The sequence below is a fragment of the Amia ocellicauda genome, chromosome 1 (genome assembly GCF_036373705.1).
Source record: "Amia ocellicauda isolate fAmiCal2 chromosome 1, fAmiCal2.hap1, whole genome shotgun sequence".
In the NCBI taxonomy this organism is placed as follows: Eukaryota; Metazoa; Chordata; class Actinopteri; order Amiiformes; family Amiidae; genus Amia; species Amia ocellicauda.
The window spans coordinates 26,548,306-26,574,738 of NC_089850.1; the positions used below are offsets into that span (position 1 = coordinate 26,548,306).

General features: G+C 37.4%; 1 protein-coding gene across 5 annotated transcripts; it reads right to left on the bottom strand.

Annotated features, from left to right (window-relative positions):
- Nucleotides 1–13,342: 13,342 nt before the first annotated feature.
- myb (v-myb avian myeloblastosis viral oncogene homolog) lies at nucleotides 13,343–25,013 on the bottom strand. Of its 5 annotated transcripts, none has more exons than XM_066700103.1 (16): nucleotides 24,872–25,013; nucleotides 22,948–23,065; nucleotides 22,517–22,588; nucleotides 21,562–21,654; nucleotides 21,239–21,459; nucleotides 20,451–20,679; nucleotides 20,066–20,146; nucleotides 19,591–19,695; nucleotides 18,268–18,507; nucleotides 17,532–17,894; nucleotides 16,679–16,818; nucleotides 16,060–16,174; nucleotides 15,492–15,611; nucleotides 15,285–15,386; nucleotides 14,811–14,918; nucleotides 13,343–14,605 (listed from the first exon to the last, which is right to left on the bottom strand). In XM_066700103.1, exons 1-16 carry the CDS (start codon nucleotides 24,895–24,897, stop codon nucleotides 14,501–14,503), a joined length of 2,238 nt encoding a protein of 745 aa, XP_066556200.1. In that variant the 5' UTR covers nucleotides 24,898–25,013; the 3' UTR covers nucleotides 13,343–14,500. The 5 variants fall into 5 exon arrangements, with proteins under 5 accessions (XP_066556200.1, XP_066556193.1, XP_066556224.1 ...); XM_066700096.1 differs by lacking the exon at nucleotides 24,872–25,013 and adding an exon at nucleotides 23,163–23,557; XM_066700127.1 differs by lacking the exon at nucleotides 17,532–17,894.
- Between the last annotated feature and the right edge of the window lie 1,420 nt (nucleotides 25,014–26,433).

A 26,433-nucleotide genomic window follows, 5' to 3' on the forward strand; every position in this document is an offset into this window, starting at 1 on the left:
TGCAGACTATATGGGAGTGGATTGGGACCAAACACCCGTTCTTTATAACATGTATAAGGTAGTGGAAACTGTCCCTGATCCTTTTGTCAACAACAAAGACACATTCTCCATTTTCCATTTAATTCATTTTCATTTTGTCAATACAATAAATACATTTAAATCGTAGAACAATACGTTAGTTTTACAACAAAAAGTAAAATGCTTAGCTTGTCTTTGCAGAGAGCCTTTACTAAAGAAAAATCTTCTTCCCCTAGACGCAGGGTAGGTGACTGTTTTGGCATTTTTTAACAAAGCATTCAAATATACACTATTACACACACACACATGGCATTCAGACTCATTAGTATCTGACACGCCACTCACAAGTTCACCCTCAGTGACCCAGCAATGGCACTGCACTGGAGCACAGAGATAAGGTCACTTTCCCTGTTTTGGGGAAAGTGTGGGGTCAGCTGAGGCAAGACCTGAGAAATACTATATTTTGTAATGGCGAGAGGAATTTTGAAATGTGTTGAAAGTAGTCTTGAGATGTCCCACCCTCTCTCTCCCCACACATCCTTGAATTTGGTTGTTTAAAAAAAAAAATTATAATCATGCCAAGAGAAAACTCACTCTTATCTGAGTTAACTGTTAATATGAGCAAGCAAGTGACTGTCGAGTTTCATTGAAAAGAGGCATTTGTGCTTGACATTTTTGTAACAGCGTTGTTTGCATTTAATTGTCAAATTCTTCCATCCGAGTCTGCTATAACTTAAGCAGTCACTATGATCTTGTAAAGTGTTTGTGTCTGAAATAGTATTTTGCTACTGGGTAAATATTATTCTTGTTTTGTTGACAAAAGGGGGTTGATCATAATCTAACCACTGGATAAATAAACCTCCCACCTCTTCATTTCTAGGACTTACTTGTTATCCAATGACTAAGCTGCCTTCAATATATTCTAAACAAATATGTGTTCAGTTTCAAGTGAGTCAGTTGCCCAATAACCATGAAGAGTGATTAATGCATATTAAGTTTCCTACTTAAGAAAGCATATATAGACTCATTTTCAGTGGATATTCAACTGCTGTGCACAGAAATAGTGTTTGTCTTTTTAACATACAGCATGACACAAAGCTTGAGTTTCCCAAGATTTTCCAGCTTTGGTTCAAAATCCAGTCAAAGGCATTTTTTATTTCCTAGAAGTAGTAATAAAAAACAATTATTCTAGATCAATTCGATTTGTGTATATATATATATATATATATATATATATATATATATATATATATACATATATACATATATGAATATTCTGGTTTATTTTGGAATGAATCCACTTCTCAATTCAAACAAGGCCCAGTGGATGCTGAACACATCAACCTCCATGCGTCACAGTGGGCGTGTTGTACTTTTTGATTAAGTGAACATAATGAAATGAACTCTTTTGGAAATGAGACCCAACAAAAGTTATGCTTATGCTGCTGTTTGTATTGTATTATGGTGACTGTGAGTGGGTGACAGTTGTCAATTTTATCTGACTCAGACATATTTTTTAGCAAATATATGTCCGTACGGTGTGCTACTAAACTTGGCAAGAAAACAAAAGGGCCAGCATATCCCACAATTGCAGCTACACCCTCAAAGAGATACTAAACAGCATGGAGTGTTGAAACCTAACAAAGCACTAGTACTCCGAGTTTAGTAATAGCTTATCAAGACAAATGTCTTCCAACAAAAAAGGCCAGTTTTTCACTGTGTGGAAGACTTCATGTTTCAAATCATAAACCATTCATTTTCGCACCCCAAGACCATGTCGTGCTTACTCTTTGCAACATCTGTTGTTTGAATCTTGGTGTGAATGGTCATGTTTTTCTATTTGTTTACCCCACAGTCCCCATGTACACTGTGCAGTAGGAGGGAGCTCAACACCCTCTGGATGAACCAGATAGAAACCCTCCACTGTTCTGCACTGTCTTTGATTAGAAGTGAAGAGAACAATATCTGTCTGCAGTCCCTGGATGATTAATGGCCCCAGGACCTGTTAATGAAAGACATAAACACAGTATTGGACTAATGTGTGCATCGCATGAGGTGACTACTCTGAATAATAAATTAACCAGGCATGTAAGAAAGTATTACTCTGAAGACTTTTGAAGAAGGAAAAATACGTGTTATCTTTTTTTTCACTAACCCCAAATGACTTTCTGTTAAATAAAATACATGTACAACAAAAGAAAACAACGATCTTTTTTGGGAGCATATTCCTGTAGATTTCAAAGTGTTGTCGGACTCTCAAGGGTACAGTCGCTTAATATTTGAGCAAGAAAGGCGTTCAGAACGTTTTCTTTGTTTTGTGCTGTTTAATGATGCAGTACCCCATTGTAGCACCTGCTAGGCCACACAAACACTGATACACAGAGCTTTAAAATATCTGGGGAAATAGTGCTGGTAAATGCTGAAGCCACCATCCAGCAGCTGTACATTTCCACCCTGACTGTCACTTATCTGCAAGATCTGCTCACTGAAAACCCTTATCTTCAGAGTATTATAGCTAGTTCTCATATTTAAAGTACCTGGCAGTCGGCAGCAGCTGTAAAAGCCTGTGGATATACGTAACCACAGATGTATTGAAATGGGGAAATTAGTCTATATTAATCTAAGTAAGATGTATATGTTAGAACAAAGCCAGTTCTGCAACATCCTGTAATTAATTTATTGTGACAGGTCTAGCAAACTGAATTTCTAACCAGATCGACTTGCGACAGAGGGGTAGGGGTATGGCTACTTAAAATAAGAAAGCAATGCACTGGTGGAATAAGAAGAAGGAAGAACTCATAAAGCTGTGCAAAGTACTTTCAGGTTGCTATATAGTGTTACAGCTGCTACACATGATAGATGTAGAACACATTTCTGTGCCGTGTTGTGTCGTGTAAATAAATACGCTTTATTTGGTAAATACACAACGATTTGCATGTGGAGTGAAGTGAGTGGTTTGTGTTTGTTTTGCTTTTCCTTTGTCCATTTTCTCCATATTTTCACGTGCCCTCTTTCAAATGAACCGTTACAGGATGCCAAGACTATCTCAAAAGCGAGGGAAATGCTGAGGTGAGATGGGAAATAAACGAGGTGATGGAAATGCTCAGGACTCGAAAAGAAGGTTTCAGTGCCACGACACTTCTGTTACAACCCCGACAGACTGAGCTGTAGATAATTCCCGCTCTGCACAGCTTTGTTATCAATAGTAGGCAGATGAGGTTGAAAAAAATGATGGGACAGAATAACATGTCCTTCCCCCTCCAGACACCTCTTTGTGTCTTTATAGGGTATGTACAAGGACAGGCGTACCTCAATTATGTTTTCAACAGGACTCAGAAGATGTTTGTCAGAAGTTGACTCTAATCTAAAGCTGGAGACGGGCTGCCAGTTAGCTCCAGAAGTCAAATAGATAGTTGCATGGATGATTGTGTGAAGAACTGAGGTTGACGTTCTCCACATTGATTTGATGACTGCAATACCTTTACACGTGTCTAGAGTCCATCACTTGCTTTCCTAAATCTCTAGCATCCAAGCTATTTACACTGAGATCCTTATGGATTTCTTTGAGCAGGTGTGTCCAAACTGACTTAATATATAAGTTTAACATTTAGTGTTGTGAAGTAATAAAGAGCTCAGGCACTAATACAGGAGACCCCCATTGCAGCCAATGATTGATTTGTGATTTGTCTACTTCTGAACACCTCCTGTCCCTCTCTCTTCTTTTTTCTCAGTGTCCTTTTCTAGATCTCAGCTGGTGATTACAGCTGTGGTGTGAAAATAACCACACTCTGTGAGGCTCTTTCAACCACAGGACACTCAAGATGGAGGGTGGAGTTTTCAAGCTTGCCTACCTTGCGTCACAAAATTCACAAGTTTTAGTCGTGAATTGTGTCTGAAGAGAAACTACCGAAAGTAAAAGGTATTCATTTTAGGCACACAAGCAATCTAACCATAATGCTTTTGCGTATTCACACAAACACCAACTTTTCATAATAAACTAACCAAAAATAAAATAAAGAAAAGAGGATGTTGGAGTCAAAATGGGACACAACCTGAGAAGACTGCAGTGAGTTCAGTAGCTCTCGGAGGGCAGGGTGGATTTTGGCACCCTTATCTTTCTCTCCCATGAATCAACATGTCTTCACAGCCAAGCTTAAGTGTTAACAGTGTTTCTTGCCAGCTATTCTTGTCTTGTGTGATATTTCTTTTTAACCACTGAGCCATTGAAGACATTGAAGAAATTTGACCTTCATGTGTGTTTTCCTTCTAAATGTAATGTAAAATTATTATTATTATTATTATTATTATTATTATTATTATTATTATTATTATTATTATTATTATTATTATTATTATTTAACTATTTTTCATTAGTGTGTCATTATTTTAACATTTTAGTATGTGTGTATATTATCCTGATGTTGGTGGATTCCAAGAGAAATTGAACTCTTTTAGTATGCTATCCCTTTTTTCTTTATTATTTTGTGATCTACTATGCATTTCACTGCAAAACTGTGGTCACAAACAATTGGATCACCATGGGTTACAGTTAATTTGCAGAAGAGCGTGAATAAATATGAGTTTAGAAACATTTGTAGGGGGGTTCATACATTTCTTTAAAAACATGATATGATAATATTTTTGTCTGGCAGTGATGTGCTGTACGAATGAGAGAGGTGCAGGTCACTGAATCAGTGACTCTTACATACCCTGTTCACCCCAAGCTTTATCAACAGTAGTGACACTAGCTTAAGTAGCCGTCTGGCACATAAACCTATTTGCTAACAGCTGAATACTAGCCTAATAGTTATACTAATTGCTGCTTGTGGTTGCAATTCTTTATGATTACATGACTAGCGGTTTCTCACTAATGGACAGCTAACCATTATTGAAGGCAGCCTCTAATTTCATATCAATATTTTATTTGATCATAAACCATCATTGTGTTTCTCTGTGAAACTGGTTTATTTTTTGTTTGTGTTGTTCTTTTATGATCAACTAACATTTAGTTAAAACACAGTTTAACTTTAAGGTCAGATTTTCAAAAACGTTTGTAATGAAATCTGACTGTTTTTATAAGGGGCCCTATTTGTAAACTTTTAACCATCGAGCTACATTTACGTCTATTTTTCCTAATGAGGAGAAATCCTCGAAGTGGTGAGGTGTCATAGAGTGCTTATCTAACAGTTAACATAAACAAATGATGTGTGTTTTTTTTATTGTTCCATTTTGTACAAAAAAAAGAGGGTAGTAAAGTTAATTTGATGTTTTATTAATATGGCCCTATGTGTCATGTGGTACGTATTTTCATCTATAATTTGCATGGAAGGCAGCAGGTGTACATTTGGTAAACAAGACATTTCTATAATAAAAAGATAAATTTCTAATGAAACAAATCCAGCTTGTTCCTGTTTGACTAGCAGCACATATGTGTCCCACATTGAAATTAAAACGGTTGAAGTTAGCAGTAAAACAGTAACACAAAAAGAAAATACAAGAAAATGTTATCTTGAATGGATTTAGAATAGTATGAATGGTTTGTATGAATTTAAATATTAGTTTACTTTGTGTGCTTCCTCTGTTGTATGTACAACAGTTTCCTGATAGTTATCGACTGATTCTTGCATTCCATTATATTAACCTCTATCTCTAACCTCTGAAGCCAGAGCAACACTGAAATTGAAACCTCAGATATTAATACTTAAATATTTAAATTCAATACTTGTTTCTAAATGTTTTAATTATATGGCACATTTTTCTTTTCAATAGACATGATATTTATTAATTTAAATTCATTTTAAAATTACAGTTAATCTGTTTGATTGTAATTTATAATATATAAACAAATATTGTTCTCTCATCATCATAGATAAATTAAACACTTTACAAAGTCTGTAGATATTACACAAAGGGGGGACACTTTATACCTCTGCTCAGTCTACGAAGAGTGTAAAATGAATTTCTGTGCTCTGGTAATAACTGGATTTTGCACTCCCTGGATCTTGCACTTCAGACTGCACTTGCAATATAGCAGCTTATTCTCCTGAGCTACTCTTCTGCACTTCTTAACATTACAATTTCTATTGGCTAATTATATTTCATTATGCACCTGCTCACTTAAATTGTTAGATCTCCCATTGTTGTTTACTGTGATTTCTCTTCCCACCCCCCCTTATCTCATACCTAGGACTTCACTGCAGCTTGTTACCTCTTTCAACTAGGATGCATGCTTTGTATTTTATATCAACTGAACTTTTGGACTTTTTGTAAATTGTACATTGTATTAATGCTAAATTAGAATTTTGTATGGAATTGTATAAGTGAAGTTTCGAAAAACTTGTATAGACTGTAAGTCCCTCTGGATAAGGGTGTCTGCCAATAAATCAATACATCAGTACATCAATAAATCAATACATCAATAAATCAATAATAACTACAATGTCATCTATAATTAGAAAAATAAATAAAAGGAGTGGTCATGGGGCATGGTTTTCATTTTAAATCAGCTCACAATTTTTAAATGAATATAAGCATTCAGATTTACCTGACAGAGAGAAAATTATTTGACTCCTTTATATGCTAACAATACATTTCTTACTATCTGTAAACCATTTAATAAACGATCACCAGAGTCTTGATCAGTTTTGGATGTTTGAGTTTGATGAACTTGGTGACTCCTCCCCCAACCTGTTATATGAATTTAGATTAATAGAATATGCCATCTATACACCTTTAGATTTTTTCTTGGCCTGCTTATATGTAGTCAAATCATTCCTGGGCCATTACTTTGACACATACATTTGCTTACCGAATTAAAATGAGCTTCTTCTAAATTACTTCATAATTGAAATACACCTATGAAGCCTAAAGGCTTCTGGACGTGAGACTGAAATTGCCCATGCCTGGTGCTATATTGCTATTATAGATGGAGGACAGGCTGACTGCATACAGTTTCTCACCAGATTGGATATGCATACAACTAATAAGCATCTCCCTTGTCTACACCATTCCTTAAAATGTGTGGATCTGTTTGTTGTTAGTGTCAACAAATGATTATTATTTTGCTTGGGCATTAAGAAAAGAAGTGCAGTGTGGGTGACAAACAAGTTTAGCACACCTGCAACCTCGTGTTGTTGTTTGTATTCCTTTAAGGGCATCTCTTCACAGCTATTTTCAATGCACACAGAAAGTGCGCTCTTTGCCATCTGTCTCTTAAGCCAGTGCATGCAGGTGTGCAAAGCCGTGGAGTTTGCTGAGTTAAACAATAGAATTGCGAAAGTCTGCTTCTATTTGTTAATTCCCCTCCGCAGACACACACATACACACACACTCACACACACTCTCATCCCAGGAGGTTAACACAAGGTTTCTATCCCCAGGGGTTAAAGACAGTGTTCAAGACACCATGAAGCAGAAACACAGTCCCTATGCATGACTGCCAGCTGATGAATACAAACTAACCACGTACTGAGCAAAAACATGGACCCAATCCATTGTGAGTCAATTGCAGTTGATGTCTTTCACAAATCTGTCTTCATAATGGGGGGGGGGGTATAAACAATATGTAAATGAAGGATGTGAATTTCCAAATAACATGAAAATTTTGCATCTGTAAATTCTGCTTTTAATCATACTTTTGTCTAGCTTCATCTCTGGGGTCTTGGGTCAGAAAAGGATACAGTTTTTAATTTGCATTTTCATACATTATGAGCCATTGAATAGGTAAAGCTTTGGTTATAAATCTACCCAGGAATAAAGTGATACTTTTCCACCTAAGCAGCCAGTCCATTGCCAGGCCACACATAATACACATCCCACTGCAGGGTTGTTTATAGTCGTCCATCAACCTCAGATGCAATATGGGAAGAAACACAGAACACCTGGTGAAATCCCACATGGCCACGGGGAGAACATGCAAATTCCACACCAGCTAAAACCAGAATCGAACGCAGGCCTCAGGAGCTGTGAGGCCTTGGTCTTACTGGGGTTAAGTCAAGAAGCTCACATTTTCCTATAATAATAATATCATTATTTGGAATTGTTTAATTACCAATATTTCTGGACCACCTGTAGTGATGGGGTTGGGATCCCCTTGGGTCACACTTAATTTCCAAAACTGCAGATTTTGTTGAATAATCCTGTAAGCCACACTGCTGACTTACTGTGATTCTTAAAAATAAATGTATGTGGTTCTTGGAACAGTTACTTAATAGCAAATAATACATAAAATTAAAAAAGGAAAGAAATGGAAAGACATTCATGTGGAGTAGAGAGAAAAACGTTCATTTTCCAGGTATCGACATTTGATTGTTGTGCATATATAAAATGCTGAAACTATTTAACACAATTCAATGGCTATGTGATGATTTCATTGTGTTGTTTAAAACAGAAACATAAGCAACTGTATATTAATGAATTGTGCTTTACTCTGCTGCAGGCCATACAACACAAAAGCACACACGCAACAAACACTTTCTTGACAAAATACATTAAAAAGAGTATTTTTCACATTTAGAAAAATAGTAAAATTGTTTAAAGGTTAATAATTTATTGAAAGTGAAACATGTTTAGCTGTACGTGTGTACATTATACATGCAAGATTTTATTTAGTTTCTGAAACCATGTAGTTTATTTTGGGTTTGTTTATTTTGGGAAACTATATCTTCAGCCCACTCATTCATGGTAATGATTCAACCAGTGTCTAATAAAATATCAATTGAAAATGGAATACAAAACACAATTCAACCATGTCCGTCTGAATGCTGAATGATGTTCTAGTATTATTTATGTGTTTTGTGCACACAAAAAAGTACAAAATCTAAATAATGAGAAGCCTACATCCACAGCAAGAATAACAATATTGCACACTGTTATAAATTAAACCTTTATCAATGTTATAGGTGTGAGGTCCTGAAATTCTAGAAATGACATACACTTCACTTCTTTGGAGCGTATATATATTGAAAAAACATATTTACCAAAAGAAAGATGGATGTGTCCAGAATGAACTCAAGTGACCAATATCACACATTTTGGAAACATTATTACAATAAGGGCCTTAATATAGTCTGGACTGTTCATTTTTTTTCCCACCATCACATACATGTGGGTAACCTTTAACACTGATTACTACCATAATAAATCAATACATTGGATGATTTATAATACCTGGAAAATAAATATTTTCAGTATGAATTTAAGGAATAAGATTAAGTTGATAAATTCTACAGGTTTTTGTTTTTTTAAATGCAAATGTTGTTTATTTTAATCATAAAAGGCAATGTGTATCTTGTTGTATAATGACTCACATTTTCCTCTGCTACACCTCTGCATAGACCTGTCATCTTTCTTACTTCTTTTGAAACATTTTAAACTTGTTTAAGTGTACAATTGTACTTATTTTAAAAGTTTGTTTCCTGCAAAATAATATCTACAGCTTCCTTTCAACAAAAAATGACATCCCTTATTTTTCTTTTATTTTTTAAATGCACATTTTTGAATTGTTGTAATTATTTGGTCATCTAAAAAAAAAAAAAAAAAAAAAAAAAAAGGGCTTCCTGTCACACATCTCAGTTGCTGCAGACACACAAGTGCTCACTGGTTTTCAAAATCTGGGGTGTTATACAATGTCAATTACAGCCTAACTGTAAACAGACTGAGAAAGTGTGAACAAAACAACTTAGAAATGTATAATTCCTTAAAATAGAAACTACATAGAAATTACGTCTGCAAGTGTAAACAGGCCACTGCACTACACACTATATGAACTATACTATACAATAATTGTCTAATTGTCAGGTCTACATTGTAGCCATGAAAAACAAAAGACCCAACCTCCATGGACAATCAATACCAGTATGAATTGGTAATTTCAAGTTATTTCCCTGCCCTCCACTCTCATAAAATCTGAAGGTGTGTTACTAATGCTTTGTGACATTTTCACTTTGTGGTCTGTGGAAAGTTTAGCCACATGATATCCAGATGTCATCCACTGAGAGCATTCTAGAGTGTTTCAGAAATGCAAAGACAATGTCCATCAAATGTTTATCATCACATATATTTATATGGCAGGGCAGGGGTGAGATTGGTATTATTATTATTATTTTTTGTTATTTGCTTTTTTGTTTTTTATATGTTTTACCAACTGGATTTTAGCTTGGCAGGCAGGTGGCCAACAAGGATGTGAAAACAGGGACCTTTTAAATATAGAATGCAAAGCCTACCTCCTTCATTGTTGAAGGAAGTGTTTTTCCCCCAAGAGACTTAATTGGACCTCATATCTTTGACAATATTTTCAAGTTTCATGTCCGTGATATTTTTATTTTAGAAGTGTGGAGAAACAGACCAAACCAAAGAATATTAACAAAAGGAAACTAATAATATTCCATGGGGCTCACACCATTTCTTTATGAATGTTAAATGTGTGGCACTTTGTGAGTAACACTTTTTCCAGTTTTTCTTGTATTGTTTTTTTCTTTTAACTTATTTCCAGTTTAATTACATTTACAAGAGAATGTATGGACAGGCTGAATTGCATCCGAGTCTCTCATCTATATGTAGTAACTGAGGAGCCTCTTTCAGAAAATACCCCCACAGTTTGGTGCAGAAAATATTTACTTCTACATCAGAATTAATAGTTCATACTTTTCTAGTTATGCTTTTGTTTTAAGGTTTATGAAAAGATAAACACTGTTTTAAAAAACCTGTTTCTCAGAAAATGCTTTGTGGAGTTTAGGAATAAAACTGAAACTGAAATAGATATGAGAAAAATGACAATGAGAAATGATATACAACTTATCTGTCTAAATCAGAATCCAGTCTTTTTCTGAAACTTTTGAGAAGATAGGGAACATAATGGCTACCTCAATGTAATAGTAATTACATTTAAAAAAGGAAGGATGGCAACTGGTTCAACTTTCCGTGAGATCACCAGGAAAAGTGAAAAAGCCAAGGGACTGACCACGCATGAGCAGTGATGGCAGGGCAGGGAGAAATACGGTACACTGACTATCCAGGCTTTATTTTGCGAAAAAGGAGAATTTTGATGGCATCAAGACATCTGGTGGAAGTCTCCTCTTGCCTTAGACTTTAAAACCCATATCGCTCACCTCAGCATTTAACTCTTTGGAAACATATTCAAACTTTGTGGGGGATCAGAGAACAGTGTGGTTTCCAGTTATAGAAGATCCAAGAATACTGAGGCTGAAGCCTTTGAAACAATTGATCGATCTCCCAGCATCAGAGGGTCAACTTGGTTTCTGTCAAGGAAGCTTGCACCCAACATAAAGCCTGCATGTCAAGTGTTATGGTAAGAGAGGGCAGATTGGTGGTACCATAACACTCCTTCCATAGTACAGTGGTTTGAGGTGGGATGCCATGCTCACTAAAGTCATGCTCCCTATTGCAAAATAGGTTTGAGACACACTTTCCAGTTCCTTAACACTTCACCAACTAGACTTGTGCAGTAGCCAGTCTTACACCCTGCTTCAAGACATAGAGCAACTGTGTTATTGTCACCACTGACAACACATTCAGCTCGAATGCCTTGGCGCGGGGAAAACCATGACAAAACAAAATCCAATTAAGATCAATGTTCCAAAAAGGCAGGAGATAATGACTGCATTTGTGTCACCTACTGCCATTGCCTCACATTAAGTGGAGTAAGAATAGCTAGTGTTTCCTTCAACCCTGTGGTGAACTTGTGTTGAGTTGTGCTTTGTGTGTTGAGCATCATAGGAATGTGCCATTTTGATAACCTTAGAAATCCAAGTCTTAAGGTGTCTTCAACAGGATAATGAGTTTTTTTCACAAATTCAGCAGCAGAATATTATGTTTCTTCTCAACAGGTTCTACTGTGTTTTTCTCTGCCCTGTACATTTGATAGTATGCCATTTGAATTGCCTTGTTAAAATGAAGGGAATTTATTCACTTCCAATACTTTTGAAACCTGTTGGTCTTTGTACAAAAAGTGAAGGAGCACTGGAAAATATTTTCCTCTGTACCATGCAGATTCATCCATTTTGCAGTGGATTTTTAACCACAACACCTACAGATAAAGACAAAGGCATGTGTTCAAATATGGGTCAGCCTTTGCACCAAATATCTTCAAAGACCTGCGTTAGTCACACACAGACTCAAAAACTAAAGCATAACAGTTAGAACATTTGCATTTTCTTTATCAAGTTGTTATACACTTTTACAGCCAATGACTGATAAACAGTACAGCTTTTAAATGATGAGGACTAAACTAGATTCCTAAACACTGGTGTCTTTGTGTTCATGAGAAGTTCCCTAAACAGCTACTTTATATATCCAAGATCTGGATCAGAGCAGCACTAAACATTTGTGTATATAGACACCATACTAACGAAAGTAATGAGCCGACGGACACAATAAGTAGGGAAAGCACTTCAAAATACATTGAAGGCCCACCCTTAGTCTTAATGACTGTTGCAATCCTTGAAGTGAACCTTGCACCTACATTTGATGAAGGCCCATTACTTCTGCAGCACAATTTCCATAACGGCAATAGACCGAGGTCAGAGAGTTATGATTTCCAGATCTACCACCCCATTCCATCCCACAACTGTTCTTCTATAGGGCTGAGATCATGCCTTTGAGAAGGTCAGGAGACTTTTTCAGAGCTGTTCTTGAGCCCGTATGTTACAGTCCCAGCTTTGCATCCAGCTCTCCATGGTCTAAGACGGCTGTATCCACCTATGTCTGTTCATGTGTATGATAATAGGCGAGTGCATGGCTGCCCTGCAAACGGATCTTTCTGGATGCGATTCTATAGGCCTATAGTAGACACATCTGCCTGGCAATGGCTTTCAGGCCAGATGTCCAGTTTATCTTAACCATGTGCTTCTCTGTTCACCATGCCTGTTCCTTCATTATTTTAGACTTGTCTGGTTATGTTCAACTCAGTAGATCTGAGTTCCCCACTTCAGGACAATATTTACCACTTTGGGAATACATACAAATTCACTAATCATATGCATAGTTTTGTGTTTTACAACAAACTACTGTTCCATATTGAAACACTGACAGCTCTGGAGGAAAGTCCTTTCAACACCCATATAGACATTTCTTCAATGTCCACAACAGAGAAAGCTGTGAAAATTGACTGGATTTTACTGAATGTATAACAAAATGTATATATTGTAATTATAGCATTTATAGTCGATTCAAAATAAACACATCTGATGTTAGATATTGAAATCTGAAGTAATCGTCATTAATTATTTGGATCTCATATCTAACTTCAAACCACAGATCACTCATTGTTTCCACCGTTTTTCTTGTACAATTAAAAACAACAACATATATTTTAAAAAACACTTTATTTACAAGGCAGTTTATAAATTGTGTATAAAAAACATAAGTGCAGAGGATTTGCACTGAAAGCTAAGGAAGGCAGCACAATAATACATTTTGTAAGCAAAGTGTTCGTCACTAAATGTTTGCTACGGCAGTTTCATAGAAAGAAAGCACTTTAAAAAAAATGTTTGTATGTATAAAACAATATTATGAAAAGTAGTTTGTTTCAAAAACTGTGTTTCCCCCAAAATGTAGATTCAAAATGCAAATTGTAATCTCCCAAAAACAGTGTTTACAAATAACATTGAAATTAGAATTTCTCCAAATGCTAGTGCAGTAAATTTTGATTTAGTAAAGCTCTACTATGCATTTGACACTAACAGTCTATGCTAAAGTTTTTAGCAGCAAAAGATCCTTTTCCATTTGGCATTTATTTAAAACAAAAAAAAATTAAATTATAAAATACAAAATATAATACATTTGTTCAAATATAACTTTTTCATACAGTATTATTTTCAAGCAAGCTAGTAAAAAATAACAAACAAAAGCAAGCAAACACACACTCACACACAAAAAATAGCGGTTTAAAACCAAGAGTACTTAAAATATAGAATATATATTTTTTTTAATATCCCCAGGCTTGATTATTTTAATTTGGTCTTTAATAATGCTTTGACAAAATAATCCTATCAGTGCATTTAATTTAAACCATGTATGGTTGTACATACTGTTACACTGTGCATCTTTTGTGCTCACATTTAATTCTAATGTAAGTAGAAAAGAAGAAATACTGGTGTGAAACACTGCTTGTTTTGCCATTGCTAGGAAAACAATCTTTGAACAAATAAATTATGCAAGTTGTTCTTTATATTAATATGCATAAAATACACATTTAACAGATATAAAATAGTTTTACCTAGAAATGTAGGTAAGTGTCATAAAAAAAATAATTAGAAAATCTTTGGTTGGTCGAAATCCAACAAGTGTATGCACAGTAACAAACTGCAGTGCTGCTCCCAACTGTTGTACCACAACAAATAGATTCCCTCTCAGTTCATCACAAATTTCAAGTAGAGGGAATGTTGATTTTTTCTTTTTAAATCAACCTGAAGTGTTTTTTGTATTTAAGTTCCATTACAAAACTAATGCTTAGCTAAATCCCTCACATGACCAGAGCCCTGGAAGAGAAGGTGGTGATGTATTTGCGGGCCTGCTCTGTAACAAGCATTTGATCGTCAGTCTTCCCACAGTCCCATGTATTCAGCTGCTGCAATTAAAAACAGGGGAAACAAAACACAAGTTAGTTTGTTCAATATTCACAGTTGATCCATTATGCTGCAAGATAACAGTGAAGTGTGTTCTCAAAATAGGCAATAATGCACATAATAACAAAGAAGGCAATAAGAAGATCAATAGGCTAACTGTAAATAACAATAATTATAACCAGAAATATTAGATTCACATGTGCGCACCTGTAGTGGGCTTCCATGAGCTCTTCGAGGAACGTGAAATGCTTTCACCAGATTGTCTTCATTTTTCTCAGACACGGGCATCATTAACACTGAACTTGTGAGAAGATTCTGTAAACAAGAAGAAAAACAATGAAGCCAAGTGCTAAATTATGCCTAGCTCCTCATGTACACTCACAAAAGAACTAAACATTTAAACACACTGCTGTCATAATACTACTTTTCACCCACTTTTAATTGCCCCCCAAACAATCAGGGTTGCCGACGCAAAGCAGCTCCTGCAGGCAAGCAAACCAGGCAGGCAGGTAACAGCTCCATTTAAATGCTAAGACTTGAGACTAAACGAATAACAAAAAACCTGAGAGTCAACCGTTTTCTTGGTCTCATGTCCATCACCTCAGATGGAATGGGATGCTAATCATCGTCTCTCGTTCTCTGCTGTGCTGCTTGGGATGTGAGCCCTGCAAACACACATACCGGTGCATCTTCAACCGAGGTGCTGTGAGGGAAGAGCTGCGCGTTGAGGCTTTCTTCTTCCCACTGAAGAAAACTCCTCCGTCGGTCGCAGGGGGATTCCACCTGAAAGTATTGAAGATTCACATCAGCCCCTGCACAGCAGCCCTGCCATTACCTGAGCCGTGTGTAAACAAAGTACGATAATTTTCTCATGTCCATGGAAAGTACCTCTTGTTTTATCTTCTTTAAAACGGGTTCGTCCTCGTGGATCCTGGTCGTGACCTCAGATTCATTCGGCTCCTGCTTGATCACGTCTGCCAGGTCTTGTTCGAGGTGGGGAGTTTGGGGCTGGAAGGAACCAAGGTTTTCCATGAGGAATGAATGTGACGGGAAGTCAAGAGAAACTGACACACAGAAGCCTAGTGTGTTCAAAGTCATCATATGCCGGATTAACCAACAACATTACAGAATGTCCAGCTTAAAAGAAAAGTTCTGAATTTTAATTAGTCACTTGCGTTCTTCTAACGGGGTCATTAAAGGGTCAAAAAGTTATACATATTCATCTCCAGCTGCATGTTTCTTGTTTGTTTTCTACCCTTTGAAAGTGCATGTGTAGATTCAAGTAAGTTTTAGATGCGAGTCTGCACTGGCTGCTTCTTAATGTACTACACACAATGTTTCTATACACAGGAATTTACAGAATTTCACAAAAACCATAATGGGTCTAACAATAAAATGCCCCGACAGGACTCTTGCTTGGATGTTGTAAACGCCATTACAATTTGCATTCTCTTACCAGCATCTTTAAAGGACCGTATTTGATTTCTTGAAGAGCAAGTGCTGTTTTGAAAGGGGTTGGCGTTCGGGGAGACGTTTCCATTATTGATCGTCTGATGTTAGGAGTCCTGAATCTGATTTTAAAGAAAGAGAAAAAAGGTTTAAGTCGGTGGTCCTTCTGAGATTCAGATCCAGAACTTTGTTTCTATTAGACTTCTTCACCTGTTCAGCGAGACTTGCTTATCCATATAGCCCTCTTCTGTTAACAACATGGAAATGCTCATGGCATTGCTTTAATTGATTTTAAAAGTCTAATAACCAAAAGGGTCATTATTTTAATTTATTTTGACTGTAACAAAAACAAAAATAGTGTCCACCATTAAAAAATAACATTATAATAAAAGATCTTGGCATGCTACTATAGGAACCTTTCATGTCCTATTCCCCCTTTTAAAGGATATAAAAAGTATTTAAAATTATATTATGCATGGTTTAATCCTTTTTGAAGGGAGAAGAGACGAATACCTTCATTGTATACCTGTCACACAGGCAGAAGTACCCCTAAGGGGTTAAATAGAAGCAATAAGAAGTATGGCATAGATTGCCTTTTTTTTTTTTTTAAATACACAGAGACTTACACATCATTTTCTTTCTGAGGCTTGAGGGTATGATCCCGATGTAGTGGAGTTGCAATCATAGATTTTGGAGTGCAAACAGGGGTGGAGGTTAATGTTGGATTATCGATCTCTAAATTTTCTTGACTAGAAGTATTGAAAAACTGGGGGAAAAAGAAAAAAATAATATTAAGAAGAAACAGATAGTAAAAGGTGAACTTAAACAAAAGGCATAAACACAAACATGGATTTTCACCACTATGATTCGTAAAACCGCTGATTGAAGTAACATTTAATCGGATACACAAGCCGAGTTTGAAGAAAACACTTAGATGAAGAACAAATTAGATTTTTAGTTCGATCATGAACAATTAAATTTAAGCATGTTGTGGAAATTTGCATTCTTAAGGCAGATTGTGCCATCAAAATACTGACTTCACTGTCATGTGAAAGCAGGAATGATCTTTGCAGAATGAAATACAAGCTGAAACACACCACGTGAACCAAACATTTTAAGGAAAAAATAAAAACAAGACAAATTAACCAAGAGTATATTCTTCGAAACCCAACTTGTGTTTTACTGTTAAAAGGTTATTAAAAGGAAGTAATTAAAGAGAAACACAAAAATCAAAACTTCTTTGAGGAAGTGGAAGACTTTCAAGCTACGGCAATAAGAAATACATTTAAAAAAGGTAAAAGGCAAGTTAGATTTCTGCTGAGGAAGAGAAAATGATCAGAAAGTAATAGCAATGAGTGGATACAAAAACTACTAGTGAAAAGGAATCAACAAGCGCCAAATTGATTAGTCATTTGTCTCCTAAGATTAGTTTCTAAATTGTTAACCCATTCTCAACTGTTGCAAGCGCTTTTCCACTACCTGCGAGGGCGAGAAGGGCAGGCTTTTGACTGGGGAACAGTTGGGAGTGGAGCAGCTGAAGTCTGCTACCATGAAGATGCTACTGTCACCACTGGCCGAGTGGCTGGCATCCCCTTTCCATTTGCGAAGACTGACTGACGGCGAGATGCAGTGCTTTGAGGCCGACAATGACCTGAGCGAAGCTGCAGAGCCCTGACACGGCACGTTGGTGCGTAAGCCTGTGTTAGCGTGTGCGTTAGTCTCGCGTACACTGTTCGCTTTTTTCTGAAGCTCTGTGCATTGGGGAGATGCAAGTTTTGAACTACTTGAAGTTGCAGATTCTTCACCATGCAAACCGCTGAGATCAGCCCAAGTGGAAGGATCCTGAAAAGATTGGGGAGGCACGAATCTTAAAGCACAGAGTTTGGCCTCACCTCATTCAATAGACAATGATCAATGAGTGCGCATGGATATATAAATAAATTTGCTTTCACATCTCCCAAGACAATGCTTTTCTTGTCTTGAAAGTTCAATAATAGACCCCTAACTAAAGTGCATATTTATTTCCCTGGGTAATGTCTTCCACATGACAGGCCTATAATTCCAAGAGACAAAACAGATTTGATCAAATACAGTCTGTTCTCATAATCCAGGTACAGAACTGACGTCAGCATCTAGAAAGAAACGCCACACAAGGTACTCAATGAGGTCTCCTGCCAGAAAACCGCAGAGAATCACTAGTGCACAGTCAACTTACCGAGTCTATTACTGATTCCATGAATTCGGGCAGAGGTGACAAGACATTGTTCTGGGTCGGTGCCATGCTACGGGCAGAGGAGGCACTCTCTTCCGGAAGACACCCATGGTCCAGCGGCGGAGGGGGAGCTGCCTGCTGGTGCTGCTCTCCCAAACAGGAAATGGTAACACTATCCCCATGAGTTCCTGAACTGTCAGCCATTGTGGCCCCACTCCATCCTGAGTAGTTTGAAATCTGGCTCTGTGTTGAGAAGGCAAACAAAAGGAACTTAAAAGTGAGGTTGCACAAGGTGTTAGATTCTGCTTAAGGCAAGATAAAACTATTGCATCACTTCAGCAGTTTGTATGTGAAATAGCCCCCCAGATGTTTCCTTACATTAAATGCCCAAGTACTATAGGAACTACTGGATATTTTACCCACAGCTTGAAATTAAGTCAAGATTAACAGCACACTTCTAACCGCTGTAATATATTAGTTTGGTAAACATCATAAAACACTTTAAACAGACTTCCCATGAAAGCTACTTAAAATTAAAAAGCCACACTGCTATATATATTCAGTGCCATCTTTCAGGCGCTGGCAGTATTATAGATGCCTCGGAAGATATGTAGTAGGAAAAAGGTCCCAAATTTGGTAAGAGTTAGAGTTGCTTTTCTTGATTAAATCTGGCCTCTCTTCTGACTATCTGTCCTATCACTGCAGTTCACACCAAGGCAGCAAAGTAAAGAAGTGGATAAATTGTGTTTAAATTAAGAAACAGAAGAGCTAATTGATAGGGATCAGGTTTCACTAAAATCAAGCAAAATTATATCAACAAAAACATATGAAGGAAATTAGTATAAAAAAGCATGCATAAAACATGCAAATCTCAATTTTGATGTGCCAGATTGATTATATTACAAGCCTTGATATATGCATTTTCCTCAATAGAAAACATATATATATTTCAGGACCACAATTTGTTAATCTTTTCCAGGCATGCCAGCACACATATATACAAGTTGTTTTGATATTGCAGTTAAATTAGACAAACAACTAATATTTGTAAATGCAACTGAAATAATAAAGTAAAAATCTACATGCATGCAGACAAAACTGTGGCGAGGCTTTTGAACATTTTGAGCTTAAGTTTAAACAAGTATTTCCAGTTAAATGTATTTATCCAGTTATTTTCCAGTTCTTTAAGCAGTTATCTAGCACTTGACATTATGCACAATGAGCCTCCCCATAGTTTTATATTTTTTTGTAATTGAAAAGAAGGACAGAAAAGCACTGGGGTGAAGCTGCTATCCCTTCATCCAAGCCACGCAGTAACAATCTTACTGGTATTGCTTGCTGCCCTCTCAGTTCATTCTCAGTCGACATTAGTAGCAACTCTAATTCCTTTATTCTTTTCTCTTTCTCAGGATCTTCATCATTATAGTGTCTCTGAAATTAAGAGTCAAGGGAAGAGAACAGGTGAAGTGACTGTTTGAGACTTGTGTTTTGACTCAACCCCTTAGATGAGGCAGAGTGATTTTGTACAGCTAAAGGGGGGGAGGAAGTTTGTGATAATTTATTCATGTAAAGTGGTCTGGTGGCAAAAAAACAACATCTAAAATGGATGTCTTATTAATCTGTGAACTCATATACACACACACTTTTTTTTTTTAATATCTCTTTTCATTCTGGGATGTTTTCAGGTCTATACACACAAACATAAATTCCAAATATCAAGACCAGACATACAAATTAGAAATAAGATCAAAAAGCCTTTAAGTAACCATGCCAAATGGAAAGGGCTATTTTGTTGACATACCTGAATAGCAGCAGTAGCAGGTTGGGGTACGTTCAATACGTTCACATGGAGAGGCAGAGAATAAGAGACCTGACCAGCAATCTAAAACCATGAAAGGGGAGGGGGTTACCGTAAAGCATGTCTGAACAGGTAATCTAACACAATTAAATAAACATTAGTGCTGACACAGGACCTTGGCTTATCTGTGTAAATATCTGAACTGTACATGCTCTGTTATTCTAAAACCAAAACAAAGAAAAGTCTCCTTAAAGTTCTTCCATAAAGCGTTGTTTTAAATGGACAACCTACATTGAGCAGCCGACTCAAACAATGAACTTCCTGCAGTGTTTATGGTTTTGTTTGTTATTGCTCAGCGTTTCTAACTTGAATCATAAACAACACTTACCCTCGGTTGTTCAGGGATGTGGTAGTATTGATAGTCTCCATTCATGGGGGACTGTGTTGTTTGTATCTGAGAGGGTGTGGATTGGGCGAAGCTCATGATGTGGTTGGCCTTGGTGTAATTTGCGGCTAGTGCTGATGGGCCTGTTTTGGGGGAGTGCTGCAGATAACCTTCCTGTTCAACCTTTCTTCGCATAGTGGAATTCCAGTGGTTCTTGATAGCATTATCAGTCCTGTGCAAGAAAATATTGAAGATTGTTTTAAAATTAAAAACAAGTGTTTTGCACACCATACCAAAAACGATAACAGAAGAAACAGAAACATCGTGATCATATACACTAGTGCAAAAGCAAGCTTTGTACGCAGCATTTTGCTACTTAAACTCTTAAAATTATATTATGCATGGTTTAAACTTAAAGAAGAACATTTGAAAGGTTTCAAAAAGTCAAAGCAAAGACTTCATACTTCGTGTTTACAAATCTCTGTACTTGTTATTGTATATTTTAATCTAATAATCTGTTAAATAGGATGTATAGCAGTTAGATACATTCTAATGATCTAACCTCAGACACAAAGATGATTACATTATAGGAGGCACATCTAAGTACAGTATTAGTGGAATAATTGGTTATTTGTTTCCTGCGTTCACCACACATCATAAAACCCAACTGAGAGGTGGAGAAAACAGGACACTTCTCAACCCTACCACATTATTGTGGTTCGGATGTTCCCCAAATGTTAAGATTCTCCAGCAAATTAATTATACTTTTATTCGCAGAAAAGACAGTTTACCTTCCGGGTAGCAGTTTGGCAATTTCAGCCCATCTGTTTCCCAGTTTCTTGTGCGCTTGATAAATAATTCGATCTTCTTCCTCTGTCCACGATGTTTTCTTCACCTCTGGATTCAAGTGATTGTGCCATCGCTCTCTGCACTGCTTTCCTATCCTTCCCTTTAAGTGCTTTGCGATGACAGACCAGCGTTTGGGACCATATTTTTGCACAAGTTCAATCACCTGTTAGTTTTAGAAGCAATACATAAAGATGTTATGGTAAGTGTAAGACGTGGGCTTTATCCATTTGTGAAATATTAGCACTTCTTGAAAACTTATCATTACCCGTTGATCCTCCTCCTTAGTCCACGGCCCCTTAATGAGTTCTGGATTTAATACCTTCTGCCACCGATGTTGACACTGCACATCTGTTCGATTCTGTTCGAAGGAATTTGTTAAAGAGCATTACTTTAAATGTATATTGAACATGAATGTAATCATTCTTAACAACCAAAAGTCACTTTTTAACCTGCCATTTAGCTTCTGTACCAGGTACAAAATGCCATCCCAATGGTACAACTCAATTAGGATTTAAAAAGAAAATGAAAATCAATACTCTGACTCTAGTTCTCTTCAATAAATGCAAATTAGACACATGTAACTCACGAGTTAATGTAAATTGTATATGAAGAGTTGGCACCACTGAAAACAACAGGTGCCCACTACCTACCATGTGTTTTAGAAATGAAACACTTTTAGTTTCTAAATTCGTAGTCTATAAACTACATCAGTTTTATTTGGAGAAATGAAATCTTCATCTCTGCCATTCATGCCAAAGCACAGGTGCAATGTGGTTCCCAAGACCAACTTTTACATGTCCAAAATAGATTTCCACCCCCTTGACCAACCACATATACATTATGCTATTCACATAAAAGTATGTCTTGCAAACCCTTATAGACTGTTTTACATATAAGTGTAATGGACAGGGGTCTATAACTAATCAATAACCTATTTTCTTGCTCTAACACTATCTAGTTTTGCTTAACCAGGCTGCAAAGAGCACTCTCTTTAGTATGACAAACCACTGCAGTAAACAACCTACCTTCTGTGGTTTGTTTATGTTCAAAACTATCACGCATGTAGCTGAGCAAGTAGTGCCAAATCACTTTCCAGATCACTGTATTACCTACACAACTTCTCCCCAAGAGAAAATGGATAGTCTTAATGTTCCCTTCCCTTATCAAAGTGGAAAGAAAGAAGAAGGAAAAAAACAGTCAGAAAGAAAGTGCATTCTTACAGGAAGGAAACTGGCAATAACTTTCCAATCTTCAGTGCCATGGTGTTCAACGAGTTTCTTTAATTTTTCGTCCTGGAGAAAAAAAAAAAAATATATATATATATAGGCGTATATTTTAGTTCTTTAAAGTGTTCTGTAAAGCAGACACCACACAGTTAGATCACAGCAACCTAAGAGAGGGCCTCTGCTCAATTTGTACATATTAGTCTGTTCACCATACCTATTGTTTCTCAGCTTTACCACAGTTCTTGCACTCTAAAAGACTTTTTAAACTTGGGCCAACTTTATTTAGCTGATCCTCAGGAGAAACAAAACTGTTCTAACTTATTTAACATGAAGCTTAACTGTATGCTCCCTATGGCAAAGGGATAATAACAAAACAAAAAGTTTGCACAACTCCAGTATTGGCTTTCACCCTAACATTCACTTACTTCTTCACGGGTCCATCGAGTTTTCCCTAAATGTCGTTTGCCGGACTTTGGCATTGGCCCATCATAGTCGTGATCATACATTTCAATCTCTTCTTCATCCTCATCAGAACTGTACACACTGTAAACGAGAATGAAAAATATTGCCGGGAAACTGCAAATAAACAAAGGTCTGGATGTATTAACAAGGTTCCATAAAACAAATATATAATACAAACCCCTGTGGTGACAAAACCTGTAAATCTTGCAGGTTCAGGTGTTGGGCAAAGTTAGACATAAGGTACATATTTTGAAAAACTGGTTCTCATGTTTTTGGTTTCCACAGATACATCAGAGGGGATTGGCAATGTTAATTATTTTTTCATGACTTCTGCATGTTGGGACCTGTACATGTATTGTTAGAAAACAGGATAATTACACATTTGGCAACCATTCAACCAATCAGGCTTCAAAACCAAGTTAAATGTACAGGATACTAAACTCCAGCCAGAGATAATGTCCTTTGTGTACTCAGGCAGCACAGAGCCAATTTAACCCTTTCAGACACACATCAGATATGAAATTATGAATGTGTGACAAAGGAAATGGGTTGGTAGAATGGTCTTTTTGTGAACCCAAAGAACAGCCTACACCTCAGTCAGTATATTAGGTCATCTAAGTCTAAAAATGTAAAAGCTGTTGTTTTCCTAATATGAATAATGTGCATATGGGCACATACTTTTTCATTAATAGCACAGTGTATATGAATAAATAACTAGTGTATAGGAATAAAAAATAAAAACAACTTTCATTCGTGCTGTCCGGTGATTAAAAAGTAAGAAAAGCAAACAGGTGACAAACAGAAACCTATAGCAAAACACAAAAAGCTTAAAAAAAAAAAAACAGTTTGGTCCCGTTTATATGAAGTAAGTTTTGGTTAAATAAATAAATAATAAAAAAACACTTAATTGTATGCAGCTCAACAGTGGCTAACAGGAGACAGGGAGGACACTCAGAAAAGAAGCTAATAGGTCTACTATTCAGCAAATACGCATCGCACGGTTAAACTCTACAAAACCACAAACAAGTGCATGTTCACTTCTTCATTTGTAGTGAGCCGCTCCAGCAGCGCCGGTGAGGAGGCGGGCTGTACCTGCACAGCGCGCCCGGGCAGCAGCTCCGCAGCGCCGCAGTCTGACACCTCATCTGCCGCTCACATGTGCGCCAAGACACGCAGCGCCTCACACCGTCATCTTAAACTGGCTACTGCACTGGAAACGCCAACACTGAACACCGAGCACAGCGGACACAGTGAGACCCCCAAGTCTACAATACAACCAGTGACCCTTTGGGGAGCTGCGTCTTTTCAACGACTCCAGATGCGCACAGAGAGAACGTGTATTCCGATCTAATATACAGACATTGCAACACAAACTTCCAACAACACGTGTGATTAAGAAATCACCGTCGAATGTGAATTACATCTGCCCACCACTATGCATTTCAATCTACCATCAATTGCTTATAATTGAATAATTAATCAGGAGTAGGTCTATACGGCTTTATCCCAAATGCCCACCTGTCACCTGACACGCACAACCTGCCCGAGAATGAATGAGATTTAAATGCACAACCCGCAGCCACAACACAAAGTGCGCTATTTCGCCCAGACGCTCACCTGTGCCACTCGTACCCGTACCCGTACAAACCTCCCCAAACGAAACCAACCCCGAAATAAAGTTGCAATCCCCCTCGGCAGCAGGGCGCAGGCGTGCACACTGCTACGTACAGCTCATCGCATGAACGCACACTTTTTCTTTTTTAATTGCACATACATACAATATAATTGACAGTTATCAAAGTTCAAATTCGCATAACCCTGAATCATCATTAAAAGAAGGCAAATCTGGCACAGCATGCAGAAAAGCAGTCAAACCCATTACTATACCTATTTCTGGGCCGCCTAGCCATCATCAATGCGCGGAAGAAGTGGCTGCTGCTGCAAGTGCTCTGCTAAAGCGTGTCGAGTAGCTGAGGAGGAGGAAGCAGGTTGAGATTAAAGAGTACAGACACTGTAAACAGATGCCATCAAACAAAAGCACTTAGACCCTCCTCCCCGCTAAATTTGGCGCCGCAACTTTGCGCAAGCGCGGATCAGACGCTGCCTAGCAGAGCCGAGCCAGGGCGCCTTTTCTGCTCCAATCCCCGCTAAACTCAATTATGAAACTATGTGTACATTTGTTTCAAACGGGGCGGGGGGGGGGGGGGGGGGTATTGTTAGCGAGGACAATGTCAACAATTAAAGACTGGACTTGGCATGAGCAGCTGCGGGGTTTCATATGTGTGTGTGTGCAGCCTGTGTCCAGCGCGGAGGCTGACATGTGCGTGCGGTGAATAGGGCAGCGCTGCATGTCTGCACTAGGGAGAGACAAACCAGGGCAAGGTGCTTCCCGAAAGCATGCTGTCCCACATGATTGCAATATAGTTGCTGGGTACCGATCCGCCCTTGTTCCGTGTTCTTGTTGTTAATTATTGTTTGGTGTGTTGGCCTTTTTTCCCGGGGATGTGCTCTGAACTTGCCCTTTTCTCGGTACACGTCAGTGTTAAGAAACACGCAACTTACCTCCCCATCTTTGTGATTACTCACCCACTCCCTTAATAACACATTTTAAAAAGCGATCAGTCATTTGTGGCATGGTGTATACGGACTGGTCGAGATGCATACTTACAGGGATGTTTTTAAAGCTTAAATGTAGTTATCTCATATGTTTAGATTGTTTCATCTATTCAACAGCATGTCCTTGTTACTGTTTTAAAAGTTTATTTTTGAATATAATATAATCGAAAGTGCTATAAAGTAGCGTATTTTTGGCACGTTATTAATATGTTACTATTACAGTTAGGCTTTATAGCAGATTATATAGCGCATGGAACAATGGCGGAAAAGAGGTGACAAATGCCTATTTTTAATTGTAAAAGTCCAATCATTTAATAAAGCTGTCGTTTTTAAAGCATGGGGACTAGGCTGCAGTCTACAGTTCACACATTTGACAGCCTACACGCTGGAATACAACAATATACTTGCAAAACATGACAACAGCAGTTAGAGGGCGCACTCTTTTATCACTTCAGCTTCTAGAATCTAGAATTCAGTTACATTGTAGATTGGGAATGTAAAGCTTGTTGGTGAAGTTTCACGAACTAAATGTAGTTTTTATTTTATAATTTCAGATTAAACAATTCATTGTTAAAGTAATAACAGTAAGCATTGAATACTAAGAACAACAATAATAATCATCATCATCATCATCATCATAACAGTCATCATCATAATAAACCTTGCCGAGGATACGTAGGCTATATGATAAGCCGGCAGAACTCAAAGTCCATTACATTTCCACTGAACACTCACGCCACGCGTTTCCAGAGCAATACAAACACATTACAGTAAACTGGTGTTTTGTTCGGGCTGTGCCTTACTGCGCAGACGCACATGTAACCCCGATTACA